This window comes from Trichosurus vulpecula, chromosome X, assembly GCF_011100635.1.
Source record: "Trichosurus vulpecula isolate mTriVul1 chromosome X, mTriVul1.pri, whole genome shotgun sequence".
Classification (NCBI taxonomy): domain Eukaryota; kingdom Metazoa; phylum Chordata; class Mammalia; order Diprotodontia; family Phalangeridae; genus Trichosurus; species Trichosurus vulpecula.
In genome coordinates, this window is record NC_050582.1 from 37,193,093 (window position 1) to 37,206,865 (window position 13,773).

Genomic DNA, 13,773 nt, shown 5'->3' on the forward strand with positions numbered 1-13,773 from the left:
TCCTCAGTAGACATTTATTAAATGCCTACTGTGTGCAGAACATTCTGCTAGATGATGAAGGAGAAACTGAGGTTTTAGTTAGAAAAGACAGTCCTGTCATTATGAGACTTGCAGTGTAATAAGAGCTAGTTTTTTATAGACTTTTAAGGTTTGTAAAGCACCTTGCAGACATCTTATTTGTTCTTCATGACAACTCTGTGAAGTAGATGTTAGTATTATCCCTATCTTAGAGATGAAGAAACTGAAGCTGAGAGGTCAGGGTTAACTCAACTAATATGTGAATGGGGTCTTCCTGCTTACAAATCTAGCATGCTAGCCGCTGTCCTTGCCTAGGTGACACTACACAAACACAGATAGCTATAACATACAGTGTTATGTAAATGCACCAGAGAGGCACAAAATGAGGGAGAAGTCTGTTACTGACCTGACCTGGACCAGCACAGGTCATGGAGAAGGTGACGTTGGAGTTAGGCTTTAAAAGGTATCTCACAATTTCATGACCAAATTGGGAAGGGAAAAGATTGTAGGCATATGAATTGGCTTTGGTCAAAGACACAGAGGTGGGAAAGTACAGGGCATTTTAGGTAGATAGCAAGTAGTCCAGGTTGACTGGGAGGGTCGAGTGCATAGAGGACAGTATTAGGGAAGATTAGGTGATGCTATATCAGGGAGGACTGAGAATTTCCCTGGGCTTAGCCTCATTATCTGTATCAAGAATGACCTTAACATCTGAGTGGAAATGTGCTGGGAACATTTGGAGGGGTATATGTGGAGCTTCAGAAGAAAAATCAGACTTGGCTGGGGGTGTGGATTTGAGAGACATCTGCATAAAAGTGACTTGACAAAGCTATGGATGGGGTGAAACATGAGATGGCCAAGATCTCAGTTCCAAAGTATGTCCCAAAAATCTTAGTGCAGTTTGAAGCTATTAAAAGCTTTTTGTTAAACGTAATTACGTTTGGTACTTAAAAATACATTAAGACTTCTGGGACATCCCGTATAAAGAACAACTGTAGGCCAAGGATAGAACCTTGGAGAGTGCCACCAAGGGTTTGGGAAACAGATGAGGGACCAACAAAGAAGGCAGAAAACTGCAGTGCCTTACAACCCAGGGGTTGGCTAAACATGGAGGATGCCACAGTGCTGGACTGAATGGACCATTGGCACTATTTGGGAACACAGCATCTGGACAAAGTCTGGAAAAACTTCTGCTTTGTGTGTATCTTCTATATTTCTCTGTCATGTTCATTGTTTCTTATGGTTCAGTCATTCTATTACAGTCATCGTTGCATACTACAATTTGTCAATTCATTCACTCCCTGATGGGCACCTATTTTGCTGCCAGTTCATTGCTTTCCCTGAAAGGGCTACTGTAAATAGTTTGTATGTGAATCACCTTCCTCTTTCTTTGGTCTTTTTGGGATGGGCCTAGGAGTGGTATTTCAGGGTCCAAGAGTGAGTTTTAGGGCTTTATTCAAAATTAATTTTTACACTGACGGGCTAAACCAAGTCACAACTCCATCCACAAAAATTCACTTCCTTATTCAAGCCTTTTTTATGGTTTTCTTTGTATATTGAAATGCTTGTGCTTGTTAATGATTAAGCTCATAATAAATAAGGAGCATTTAACCAATTTAACTGGATTAATACAGAACTGTGGCTAAGAATTTTTGTGGTTGGGGCAAAGGGTGTAACTGGGGTGGGGGAAGAAGATACATGTACCAGGACATACTGAGGTTTCTGTTCTACTGAAGGACTAGGCACTGTTGGGGATGGATAAAGGTGGGAGGGAAAGGAAACACACCCTGGGGTGGTGTTATGGGTACCCTATAGATGTCACTGCTCTGAGACAACACCCCAGTTGCCCCCACCCTAGTTAAAGCTCTGCATCCATATGCCTCTTTATGTGAATCCTGATAGATTTATCCAAGCTGTGAATTTTAACATGGTTTTGAGATAAAAGGACTCGGTGAAACGTGACTTCATGACGTTTTTGGTCTTCAGTGCTAGGGATTTAACAAAGTTTCCTTTTGGCTAATAATCTTCCTTCTTTTCCTGCAGTACACAGTTTGGAACTTTCTTCCGAAGAATCTTTTTGAACAGTTTCGGAGAATCGCAAATTTTTATTTCCTGATCATTTTCCTCGTCCAGGTAAGGCCTACACAAGTAGAAATCCCATTTTAAAGGTGTGGCTACTTCAAGCAATGCATTACTCTTTCTATTATTGGTAATTAAAAGCTTTTAGTGAGCTTCATTAAAAATGAAGCTTGGTAAAAGAGGGTTTGGGACTTGCTGCTGACATGCATAATCTTTGTAAGAGGAAGTAGACATTTGTGGTCATTTACATATGTCTCTCATATAAGATCATAGTCTTAGGGTTGGAGGGGTCTTACAGATCATTGAGTCCAAACTTGCCATTTTACAGATGAGGAAACTGAGGCAAACAGAGGTAAATGACTTTTCCAGGGTCACATAGCTAGTAAGTGTCTGGGGTCCAATTTGAACGCAGGCCTTTCTGACTCCAGGCCCAGTGCTCTATCCACCGCACCAACTAACTGCCTACATACATATTCATATCATCTTATATCTTAGTAGTTTTTTAAAAAAGGCTTAAAAAAGGGTAGAATTTCATATCTGTGTCCATTAGGGAATCGACATTGGTTTACATAGCAATTTTCACCTTTCTTTACCCCCATCCAAGCTTATAGTTTGGCCTGTTGTTCGCAATTATAGATATTGAGGTCTTCATCCATTATTAAAGTTGTTGGTTAGATGTAATATGTCATCTTAGAAAGTGCCTGGTCTGCTTCAGAATAAATCCTCCCAGCTTTGAAAGCTAGAGTACACAAGAGCCACATGTTTGACTTTTTTTTTCCATACACTAAGACCCCTAATATGACCATTGCAGCCAGTGAGATGCCAGGAATGTATATATATATCCATGTTTATGTAACTCTTGAGAATTCTCTGATCAATCTTGGGTTGTTAAAGTCGAAAACAGTGAACATTATTAGAGCTCTCTTAACCCAGTCATGGCCCCTAAAGGCCATATTAAGACTCCTTTCCTTGTATCCAACCAAAGGCACTTTGTTTCAAAGAAACTCTAAAAATCGTGTCCACCGTAGTGAGCTCTCTTTATTTGCTGGGATCGTGGCCTCTTCAGGTCCCATCAGGGGATATGCATTTACTTTGGGCAAGTGGGTTGAGATGCTCATTTTTCATTGTCTCTGGACTTTCTTGGAAGCTTAAGGGCACAGACTTCATCAGTGAGCATATAAGGTAACCCATGCTCAGGAAGCGGCCGGTGACACTGTCTCCTGCCCTCAAGTTGTGGGGTAACTACAGGGAAAGGTATAGCTTTGTGGGGAGAAGCTACCTAGGGTTTCATCATATGGGACAAATAAAAGGTCACAAACACAGAGGAACATAGAAAGTCGGAGGAAGGGAAAAATACCAGCCAGTGAAAAGATTTTCTCATTTCTTTGTTTTCCTAGTTGGTTCAGGGGCGCGCGCGCCTGTGTGTGTGCACATGTGTGTGCATGCACGCATGTGTGTTTTCATGTGTTCATGTGTTTTTATGTGCGTGTGCCGAGTAGATATCAAGACAGTTTCAGAGTCAGGAAGACTTGGGTTCAAATCTCACCTCTGATACTGACTGTGACCCTGGGCAACTCACTTGGCCTCTCAATGTTCTAGGCAACTCTCAGACCAGCAATTATAGAGAAGATGCCAACCTGCATTGGTGGAGGGAGCTTTCCTCATCTGGGAGTTCTCTACATCAGTGAAATCATGGGTTTGGACCAATATCTGTATGTCTACATGCAACTTTTCTTTTTCTCCATCTGCCTCTAATTTTTCTTTGTATCTCCAGCCCAGGGTGCCTGGCATACAGTAGGAGCTTAATAAATAAATACTCATTGAGTTGGACAAGTGCTTTGGCACGGGGGTAGAGAATATCAAATGTTTAAATGTAAAATATTACTATGAGGAAGGCCAGGATGCCATTTGGGGAATTTTAACATTTGAGGAGACCTTCCAATGGTTCTTTAGGCACTTAACACCCTCGATAGTCGTTAGCAGAATGAAACACTCTTACTCTAGTTTCCTGGCGATTTTGGAGGAAAGCCAAGCAAAACCACCTCGTACACGCATGCTCACACACATACACGTGCATTTGAAAAAATGTGAAATACTCGTTAGTGTTTCCGAGACAGAAGGGATGTTGGATGCCTCCCAGGGAATCCACATATACCCAAACCATGGCCTGAGGAGTTGGCAGCTGGATAGCCAACCTTCAGAGTGCTTTCCCTCCCCTTCCCAAACTAGGGGAGAAGTCTGCGAGTTTGGCCTGGTTGCCCCAAGTGCCAAGAGTTCCTTGCTCTGGAGGGTTCCTAAAGGCCCCCTGCTTTTGACTAGACAAATATAGCAAGGGGCAGGGGATTCTGGGAGGGGAGCACAGCAGAGGTTTGAACTTCAGGGTCCACATTGGGAAGAGAGGAAAGTGAAGCTAGAGCAAAGACAGAGATGAAGTAGTGCCTGCCCTCAGGCAGCTTCCTGCTGAGTGTTTGAGGTGGGGATAGGGTGCAATGCACTTGAATGAGTGTTAAGTTCAGAACCAGAAAAGCTGCCTCTTGCTACCTATATGATCTTGAGCCAGTCATTTCTGGGTTACATTCCTTAGGTGTAAAATGTTGAGCGATGGGGTTTCTGAACTAGATGACCTCTAAAATCTCTGACATTCTACAGTCTTATGACCCATATGTCAAAGAATGGTACTTTTGTCAGTGTGTTGGATTATCTTTTGGGGACAATGTGATCCTTCCACTCCCCACCCCCTCAAAAAAGGCATCTCCTGTTGGCTAAATTGCCTTTTATGGGCCTGGCTTTCAATCTAGGATTCTGTGAGTTTGTCTACATGACAAGGTCCAGATTGAAAGCTGGGAGAGATCTCAGAAGCCATATGGTCTGACCTCCTCATTTTACAGTTGAGGAAACTGACACCTAGGGAACTTAAGTGACTTCCCCAAGGTCATACATGTAGAGCTGTGTCAGAGGTGCCATTTGAGCCCGTATCCTCTGATTCTGGTGATTCTGGAGCTGCTGTTCTTCTTTGCCCCAGAGAGCAGAACTGGATGCCCAGGATTGCTGAGAGGCATATCTAAGCTTATGGTCAGGAAGAACTTCCCGCAGACTAGAGCTATGCCTGCATTGAATGGACTGACTGCCTCAGTTGTCACTGCTGGTTCCCCTGAATGTCTGGTCGATCATGTTTCGGAGTCACTGTAAGGGGAATCCTTGTTCAGATGTGCTCTGGACTAGAGGCTCTTACAACTCTGGGTTTCTCTGATTCATAGGATCCTCAATCGAGAGCCAGGAGAGACGTCAGAGGCAGCTAGTCCAACCTGCTTACTTTATGGAGAGGGAAACAGGCCCAGGGAGATGCTAAAGTCATACAGCTAACACCATGGCCTAGTTGAAATCTGAACCCAGATCTTCCTGGGTCTAAGTCCAATACTTTATCCACCATTCCAGAATCTGTGAAAGAAATTGGCCTCTTCCCCATTGGGGTCATTTTTTTATACCTTGTCCCCAAATAGAAGTGGGAGGGTTTCCTGGCAAAGACAAAATGACCTCATTGGAGCCCAATGTTCTGTTACACTAGGAAACACAGACACCCTCTGCAGCCTTTTATCCATAGCTGAGGTCCCACATGGTCAAGGCTCTGCTGTCTCCCAGTGATTTCCCAAGCATGAATAATCTTTCGGAGGGTGGGAAGCAGGTCTGATTATCCTTGAAGCCAGGGGGCGGCTCGGTATCCTGCCCACAGCCTCCCGATGCATGAGGAGCGGCCTACTATAATCCTATGGCAGAGGCCTCGTGACTGCGCTCAGATCAAGATCGCTAGTGGGCTGCTCGCTTTGGTTTGAATGAAAATTGAGCTCCACCCCAGTCTTTGAAAATTAGCTGGGCTTGGTCTACATGTTTCTGACCGGAACATAAGCTCTAGTGGCCACGTATATAAATTAGGACCGTAGGATCATAGGTTCAGAGGGGGAAGGGACCTCAGAAGCTATTGAATCCAATCCCCCCTCATTTTGCAGAAGTGGAGACTGAGGCCTGGGGAGGGAAAGTGGTGTGTTATATCCCCCAATTAGCATGTGAAGTCCTTTAGGCCAGGGACTATGTTTTTGCCCTTCTTTGTGTCCCCAACACGGAGCACAGTTTGGCCCATGGTAGGTGCTTAATAAATGCTTGTTGACTGACTACAGTTGACCTACCCAAGGTCACACTGATAGTGGGAGAGTTAGGATTTGAACCTTGGACTTTTGACTATCAATCCAATACTTATTTCAATTTATTATGCTTTGTTTCTGTTTTACCCTAAATTGGATTTCTCTCTGTTCGTAGGTCACGGTAGATACACCAACCAGCCCAGTGACCAGTGGACTCCCACTTTTCTTTGTGATAACTGTCACTGCCATTAAACAGGTAACCCAACACTTCTTCATACAAATAACATGTGGTACACCTCATGTGCCCCTCCATGGGGGGAGGCACATATTGGGGGTTTGCCTTGCCCATTAGCTTCCACATTGTTAACTTGTCTCCCAGTCACAGCCCAGATCGAAGCCTTTCTTCTCATCACTCCCCAGTTCCCTTGTGACCTCTCTGCTCCTCTTCTTCTGCCATTTCCAGTATGGCCCTATTGAATATTGAACCACAGCTCCAGAATGATCTTACAGTGGGTGCTAAGTGTCCTCCTTCTTATTCCTGCCTTCCTTTAATTTTTGTTTTATCTGAACCCATGCTTGCTTTAGGGTGGGGAACTCCCAGTGTGAAAACTCCCTTCACCGATGCAATTTGACCACCCTGGTACTCCACCTTAGAGCACTGGAGATCTTAAGGCTCTCTTTCGGGGTCACAGGGACAGGATGTATCAGATTTAAGACCTGAACTTAGGTCTTCCTGACTACAAATCTGGCCCCATATTCCCTATCCCACTCTGCCTCCTTATTTCTAAATGAAGAACAACTATTCTCTTGTATCACTTTCTGTCATCTTTAGCTGAGAATGAAGATTAAATAAGCACAGGTCCTTCTGTAGGTAGGCCTAGAGAGGCAGTGGGACATATTGTATAGTATCCTGAATTTGAGTTCAAATCCTTCCTTTTATACTTAGTAGCCATGTGACCCTGCACAAGTCATTTCTCACCATTCTTGGTTTCCTCATCTGTAACCTTCTAGCAGTAGTACTTGTCTACAGTAGAGGTGTAGTGAAGCAGAACCAAAGGCCAACCTTGGAATCTCAAACGCTGGAGTTCAAGTCAATTGGTCATGTGACCTTGACCAAGTCACTAAACTCTCAGTACCCCAGGCACCTCTCCAAGACACCAAATTTTAGGTGACATGCCTTATCTGCATTGGTGTTAGATAGTAGTTTCCATATTGGGAATTAAAACAGATGAAATCACAGGTTTGGACAAAAAAGCCAAACATGTTTTTTAAAAAAAAGCATTCACTTCCAGGCCTGTTGTGAGAATTTGTGGACACACAGCACATTATCAACCTGTATACCTGTCAGTTATTACTCAGAATATTCCATAAGATTTGCTACATCCTCAATGTAGGCATTCCTTCCAATGATAGAGATTGCCATCAGTCCATAGTTACTTATCCTGAACGACTCCCATCTGTGTCCTCCCCAAGTTTTCCCCTGGGGTCCAGCCACTGTCAGCTGTTATTTGTATCCTTCATCGAGGACTGGCCACAGTCGGTGGTGTTGATATCTGGCCTTCGAGCTCTCCTCTCAGGGAGGGGGAGCTCCATTGCCTCCATTGCCTCTGGGAGTGACTTTTGCAAACTGAATGTTGACTTGGGGGGATTGGGAGAACGGGTGGACTTGAAATCCTTCAAATATACCTTGACAGTTCTGGGTTCTCGGCTTATTAAAAAATATACTGTTCGACAGTGATTTATCGAGACACTTAAAAAAGAGACCCAAAGAAGGCAACTATTCTGAGCTCTGTTAAGCAGCAGGGAGCAGCCCAGATCCCTCTCTTTCCTCTTGGGGTGCTCTGCTCTCCTCTTGCCTATCAGATACGGCAAGAATATTTTAGGAAGCCCTTGGCTGCTAAATAAAGACCTAAGAATGGTTTCCTCTCAGTCCTGTCTTGTCCACCCCTTCCTCCCTTGCCCCCGGGACTGCAAAGATTATTTTTTCCTTTTTTAATGACAGTCTATTTATCAAAGATTATTTTCTTAAACATCACTGAATTTCTGTTTCCAAGAATAGCCGTGTATAGTTTTCAAAAGCTGTTCGCGATTTATCTTCTCTCAATTAACATTCATCCCCTGGTCACTTCATGGGTATCTCTAGAAGTACCCTCTGGAGCCATTATCTGGAATTGCCAAAAGGAAGAGGAAGAGATTAAATACAAGCCACAGGAAAGAAAAAGGGCTTGGGAGGGAGAGAAAGAAATGCTTAGGAAATTTTCCTTTTTAATAAGTTTTGTTGGATGTGTTTTTTAAAATCACATTCATTTCCAGATCTGTTTCTTCTCCCAAACTCCCCCTTCTCCCTCACTCTTTTATAACAAAGAAAAGCAGTTAAGAAACAAAAAAAAACCACCCTAATACAGTGACCATATGTAATGTAGTGACCATGTATATAGCATGCTGCCTCTCTGTTCAGAGCACAGGGATATGTGTTATTATCTGGGCTTCTGGGCTATGATGGGGTTCTTAGATACACAGAATTCATCTTCCTCATTCTGTTTTTCAAGCAGCTCTCTTTGAAAGGGAGCAGAGATCATTACAGTAAAAAGCTATGATCTGCTGAATGAGACGAGATCATGCCTTAGTGGCCCTAGGTAGCAGGTGCAGCTTGGAACTTCTTCCTTCCTTTGATTCATCCCAGATAGAAGGCCAAAAGTGAAAGCAAACACTCTCCTGCTTTTTCTTAGTTTGTGAAAATGAATGAAGGCACTTTACTAAACCTGAGCCTCAGTTTCTTTATCTGTAAAGTGAGAAGTTGAACAGGATGGTAGCTGAGGTCCCTTCTAGCTATAGATCCTATGACCAGCTGGCCTCTAAGGTACCCTTCAGCTCTAAATCTGTAGTCTTATGATTATAGGATCTGTCCTGGGGGGATAAAAAGGACCCAAAGCACATTGAAACCCAAGCCTGTTCTGGTAAAAGGATGACAAGATTTGGTATGAGGGAGGCTGGATCTAAACCCCTCCCCATAATTTTGCCGTTGACTAGAGTCAGGAAGACTTCTCTTCCTGAGTTCAAATCTGGCTTCAGACACTAACTGTGTGATCCTGGGCAAGTCACTTCACCCTGTTTGCCTCAGTTTCCTCATCTGTAAAATGAGCTGGAGAAGGAAATGGCAAACTACTCCAGTATCTTTGCCAAAAAAACTGCATATGGGGTCATGAAGAGTTGAATGTGACCGCAAAATGAGTAAACATCAACAGCACCGGAACCCTAAGCATGTCAAATTATTTCCCCTCTCATTCCTTACTTACCCCATCTGTAAAATGGGAATAATACCATTTGTGTCACAAATGGCACTGAATTATTATTTATCTCAAAGTAATGCTTCTAAAGTGTCTTGTTAGTATAAGTCAGCTGGTCAAGTTCTTATGATTTTAGCCTCTAGTTTGGCAATTCATACCACCAATTCAGGTGGTCCCTCCTCTTTAACTTAGCAGATAATTCACAGTGTTGCCAGAAGCTTAGAGAATTCAGGTCACTTGCTCATGGTCACATAGGTAGTTAGTGCCCTAGGTGGGATTCGAACTCAGGTCTTCCTGGCCAAGCCCGGTACTCTCTCCACTCTGCCATGCTAGACACGTGCTCTTTTGTGTTTCACGTTTTGTTTTTTCTCATATACACAGTTTCATAAATCAAGCCAGCATAGTCACTTGTCATTTTTGATAGCTACATCACATTCTACCGCACGTTTCCTTATATGCCTGAGTTTCCAATGCATTTCCACTTATCTTGGTAATACAGACCATTTAAAAACAATTAAGCTATTTCCATCAGGGCCAACCCGATTGTGCGTCTGCTTTGTGTTATCTGGTGTCTTGGATCTTTGGAATGTTCCCCGGGTGACAAGATTCCCCGGGAGGGTGATGTCTAAAGTGTGACTGGAGAGCTCGATGATTCATTTTGCAAGGGGCTGGCTGAATTTGCTAATGTCTTTGCTTCATTCTCTGAGACTGACTGGGGAGTTGGTTGTTTTTTTTTTTTTTTTTTTTTTTGCATCTAGGGATATGAAGACTGGCTTAGACACCGAGCTGACAAAGAAGTAAATAAAAGCATTGTCTATGTTATTGAAAAAGCAAAGCGAGTGAAGAAAGAGAGTGAAGCCATAAAGGTAACTTTTCCATTTTAATTCACTGATTTCCTTATTTTTAAAGATTTATCGATGTCTTTAAAAAGAAAATACACATCACAGACATTTCCAGATCCACTCTTCTCTCCACCTCCCTTCCACCCCAGTGACCCTTCCCTTAAGGTCCACACAGTTACCGCCTCTGACAGGGAATGCCGAGGTCCTTACCTATAGTCGCCACAAAAGGAGTCTTTTATTCTACTCATCTCTGGAACCTCATGAGGTTGGTCACTATAATTACATGGTGGTGAGTTTTGGGTTTTTTTTTAAGAAAAGAATCTATTTGTGTGCCACGGAGGCTTAAAACTCGAATGCTACTAAAAATCACTTCCCTTCTTCCCACCTGTCAAGAGAGGGAGGAAACATGATAGGAAGGGGGAAAAAAAAAGAAAAAAACTGTTGATGAGAGAAGTGTCTGAGGCTGTATTTGAACTCAGGTCATCCTGACTCCAGTAGTGTGTTGGTAAACAACCAGCTCTGATACACTTTTAAGTTTAATTTGCATTCTTAACATCTTCTCCACCATTTTCTTAAATCTGGACTGGCAACAACACAATGGATCAGGCCCTGAATTTGTAGCACTTGCTCATTTCTAGAGTATAAATGCTCACGCTGAAAACTTGATACTCAGCTCTCACGATCCTGTTTGACCTGGCTCCAGCACACTCATGGGAACAGGTATCATCTGGGCCTGTTTTGGGGATGCTCAGAGATGTCCTAAGATGAATTACAGCTCATGGGAGATTCATTTCCCATACTCCCAACTCTTGTTGAATTTATGATTGGTCTATGAGGCCTCCAGTATTTATGGGCTAGGTTCTAGTGGACCCCTGAAATAAACCTAAAGATGAAGGCAGTACAGGGAGCCATGCGAAGGAGTTACCTGAGAATAGGGATTTTAGCCTTTTTAAAGCATTTTAAAAAAAATAAATGTTTTATTGATACCTTTTTTAAACCATTACTGTCATATCCTAATGAATCCCCCCACCCTCTGCAATAAAACCCTTTCCTGTTAGCAAAGAATTGTGCACCTCTTATACTTGGAATGAAAGAAATCAACACATTGGCTGTTTAGGTCACTGTGCTGCTAAGGCTTTAGAGTTCTATCTTTCTTTTTTGGTCACCATCCAAATTATTCTCCTGGTTCTGCTTACCTCCCTTGGCGTGAGGTCATTAAATTTCTCTCAATTCTTCATTTTCAGATTCTGATTTCTATCTCATCCTTTTCCTCCCTTCTCCCATCTCTCCCTTCCAGAATAGACTTGACATCTCACTCTTGCATCGGCAGTATAGAGTATAAAGTACAGTAGAGGAGTTGGAGGACCTGAGTCCAAATGTCACTTCTGATGCTTCTTATGTGACCTTGGATAAATCACTTGACCTCTCTGGGTCTCCATTTCCCCACCTACAAAATGAGGGGGTTGGATTAGGTGAATTCTAAGGTCCCTTGGAACCCTAGAACCCCATGATTCTGTATGTGACCTTGGTTAAGTCATTTCAGTCCCCTGGGCCTCCCTTTCTTCCTCTGTAAAATGAGGAGGTTGGACTACCTGGTTTCAGAGGTCCCCTCTGGGGATAGATATAGGATCCTAGGATCCCCAGAGGCACAGGCAGCAACCACCACAGACAGCTAGATCTAGGATCTTAGGATCCCTGGAGTCACAGGCAGCAACTACCCACAGGCAGACTGGCGACTTGGGCCAAGTTCTTCTGCGTCTTCCCCACCTCCCTCCTCCTCATCTTGTACCCTGCCGACCTTTTCATCCCCCTTAGGCTGCTGTCCATAGTGTTCAAAGCCTGAGGTCCCATGATTTCATCACACGTGCCCTTGCTTCATAGCTACCCCTTCTCTACCTACCCCCATTCTGACTCGGTCTGATCACTGAGGCTAATCTCAGCTAAGTATTGATTTGATGAAAGCAATCTAAGGTGAGAGCAAACCTTAACCCTATCAGGGAAAGTAGCTGCTTCCTCAGAGACAAACTTGGCAATAGAGGCTGGGTATTCTCAAAGTGGAGTCTGGGGACCCCTTTCAGATGGTTTGTGAGGTTGAAACTCTTTTCTTATTTTAATTTCCAGTATAGTAAATATTTTAAAAATTTCTAATACAGTAAATACTGCTAGATACAACACACAAAAGTTCTTTGGGGGTGCTTTTAATATTTAAGAATATAAAGGAGTCCTCCAATTCCCTCATTTTATAGATAAGAATAGGGGTAGCTAGGTGGCACTGCAGTGTTGAGCGCCAGGCCTGGAGTCAGAAAGACCCCTTTTCCTGAGTTCAAATTCAGCCTCAGATACTTCCTAGCTGTCTGACCCCAGGCAAGTCACTTAACCCTGTTGGCCTCAGTTTCCTCATCTGTAAAATGAGCTGAAGAAGGAAATGGCAAACCACTGCAGTATCTTTGCCAAGAAAACCCCAAATGGAACCATGAAGAATTGGACATGACTGAACAGCAACAACATAGATAGGAATACTGAGGCCTTAATCACAGGCTCATACTATCTTAGATTTTAACCCCAGAGATTAGAGGAGGCAAGTTACTTGATAAAGGTGATGAAAGGACATGGTGGAAGCAGAACTAGAACACAGGTCTCCTGCCTCTCAGCTCAGTAGCCTGTTCTGCCAGATGGTTGATGGAATATGGGGAGAGCTATGTTTTTGAGCAGAGGACAGCCTATCTCTTTGATTCCATGTGCTATTGCCTGCTCGCTCTATCTAGGCAGAAAAAAAACATTGGAGTCAAGAGTTGCATGAAACTGTACCTTCAAACAAACCACTTCTTCACCTTTGCAAGTATACCTACAGCACACTGGGCCTTCATCCAAACCAAATCCTCATTGGGTGAGAGAAGGCAGTTGGGCACAATGCCTGTTCAAAACTCAGAACGGCAAATCAGGGAATGATAGGTAATGTTTGTCTGCCAGTAGTGCGCTAGGTACAAAGTTAGGCCCTTTGGAGTCGAGGAGTCAATCAGTAACATTTCTTGGACATCTCATATATGAGGTTTGGGTCATGGGTTGAACAAAGGCCTAGGAGAGGGAGAGGACTGGACATAAATGAGGTTCAGAGAGTAGCCAATTGTCTTAGAAAATAGAATGTGGTTAGACTAGAAATTCTAAGCCTTTTTGGTATCCTGGATCCATTGGGCAGTCTGATGAAACCTATGGACCTCTTCTTAGAATCATGTGTTTAAAAGCTTGAGTAAAATATTATATATTACATATTACAAAGGAAACCAATTATATTGGAATGCAGTTCTCAAAAGATTTTTTTTCAAAAAGAAATTCCTGGGCCTCAGGTCAGGAACTCTTGGATTAGGGGCTCTTTAGTTCCAAGCCTGGCTTCTTCATAGGCCCTGTTGCTTC

The 13,773-nt window shown here is 43.2% G+C and overlaps 1 protein-coding gene across 1 annotated transcript in view; it reads left to right on the top strand.

The window, feature by feature from the left end:
- Positions 1-446: 446 nt before the first annotated feature.
- ATP11C (ATPase phospholipid transporting 11C) overlaps positions 447-13,773 on the top strand; it is a 104,176-nt gene continuing 90,849 nt past the window's right edge. The window contains exons 1-4 of the mRNA XM_036739807.1: positions 447-455; positions 2,011-2,151; positions 6,409-6,489; positions 10,279-10,386. Coding sequence (XP_036595702.1) covers positions 447-455; positions 2,011-2,151; positions 6,409-6,489; positions 10,279-10,386 — 339 coding nt within the window. The remainder of the gene's footprint in view (positions 456-2,010; positions 2,152-6,408; positions 6,490-10,278; positions 10,387-13,773) is intronic.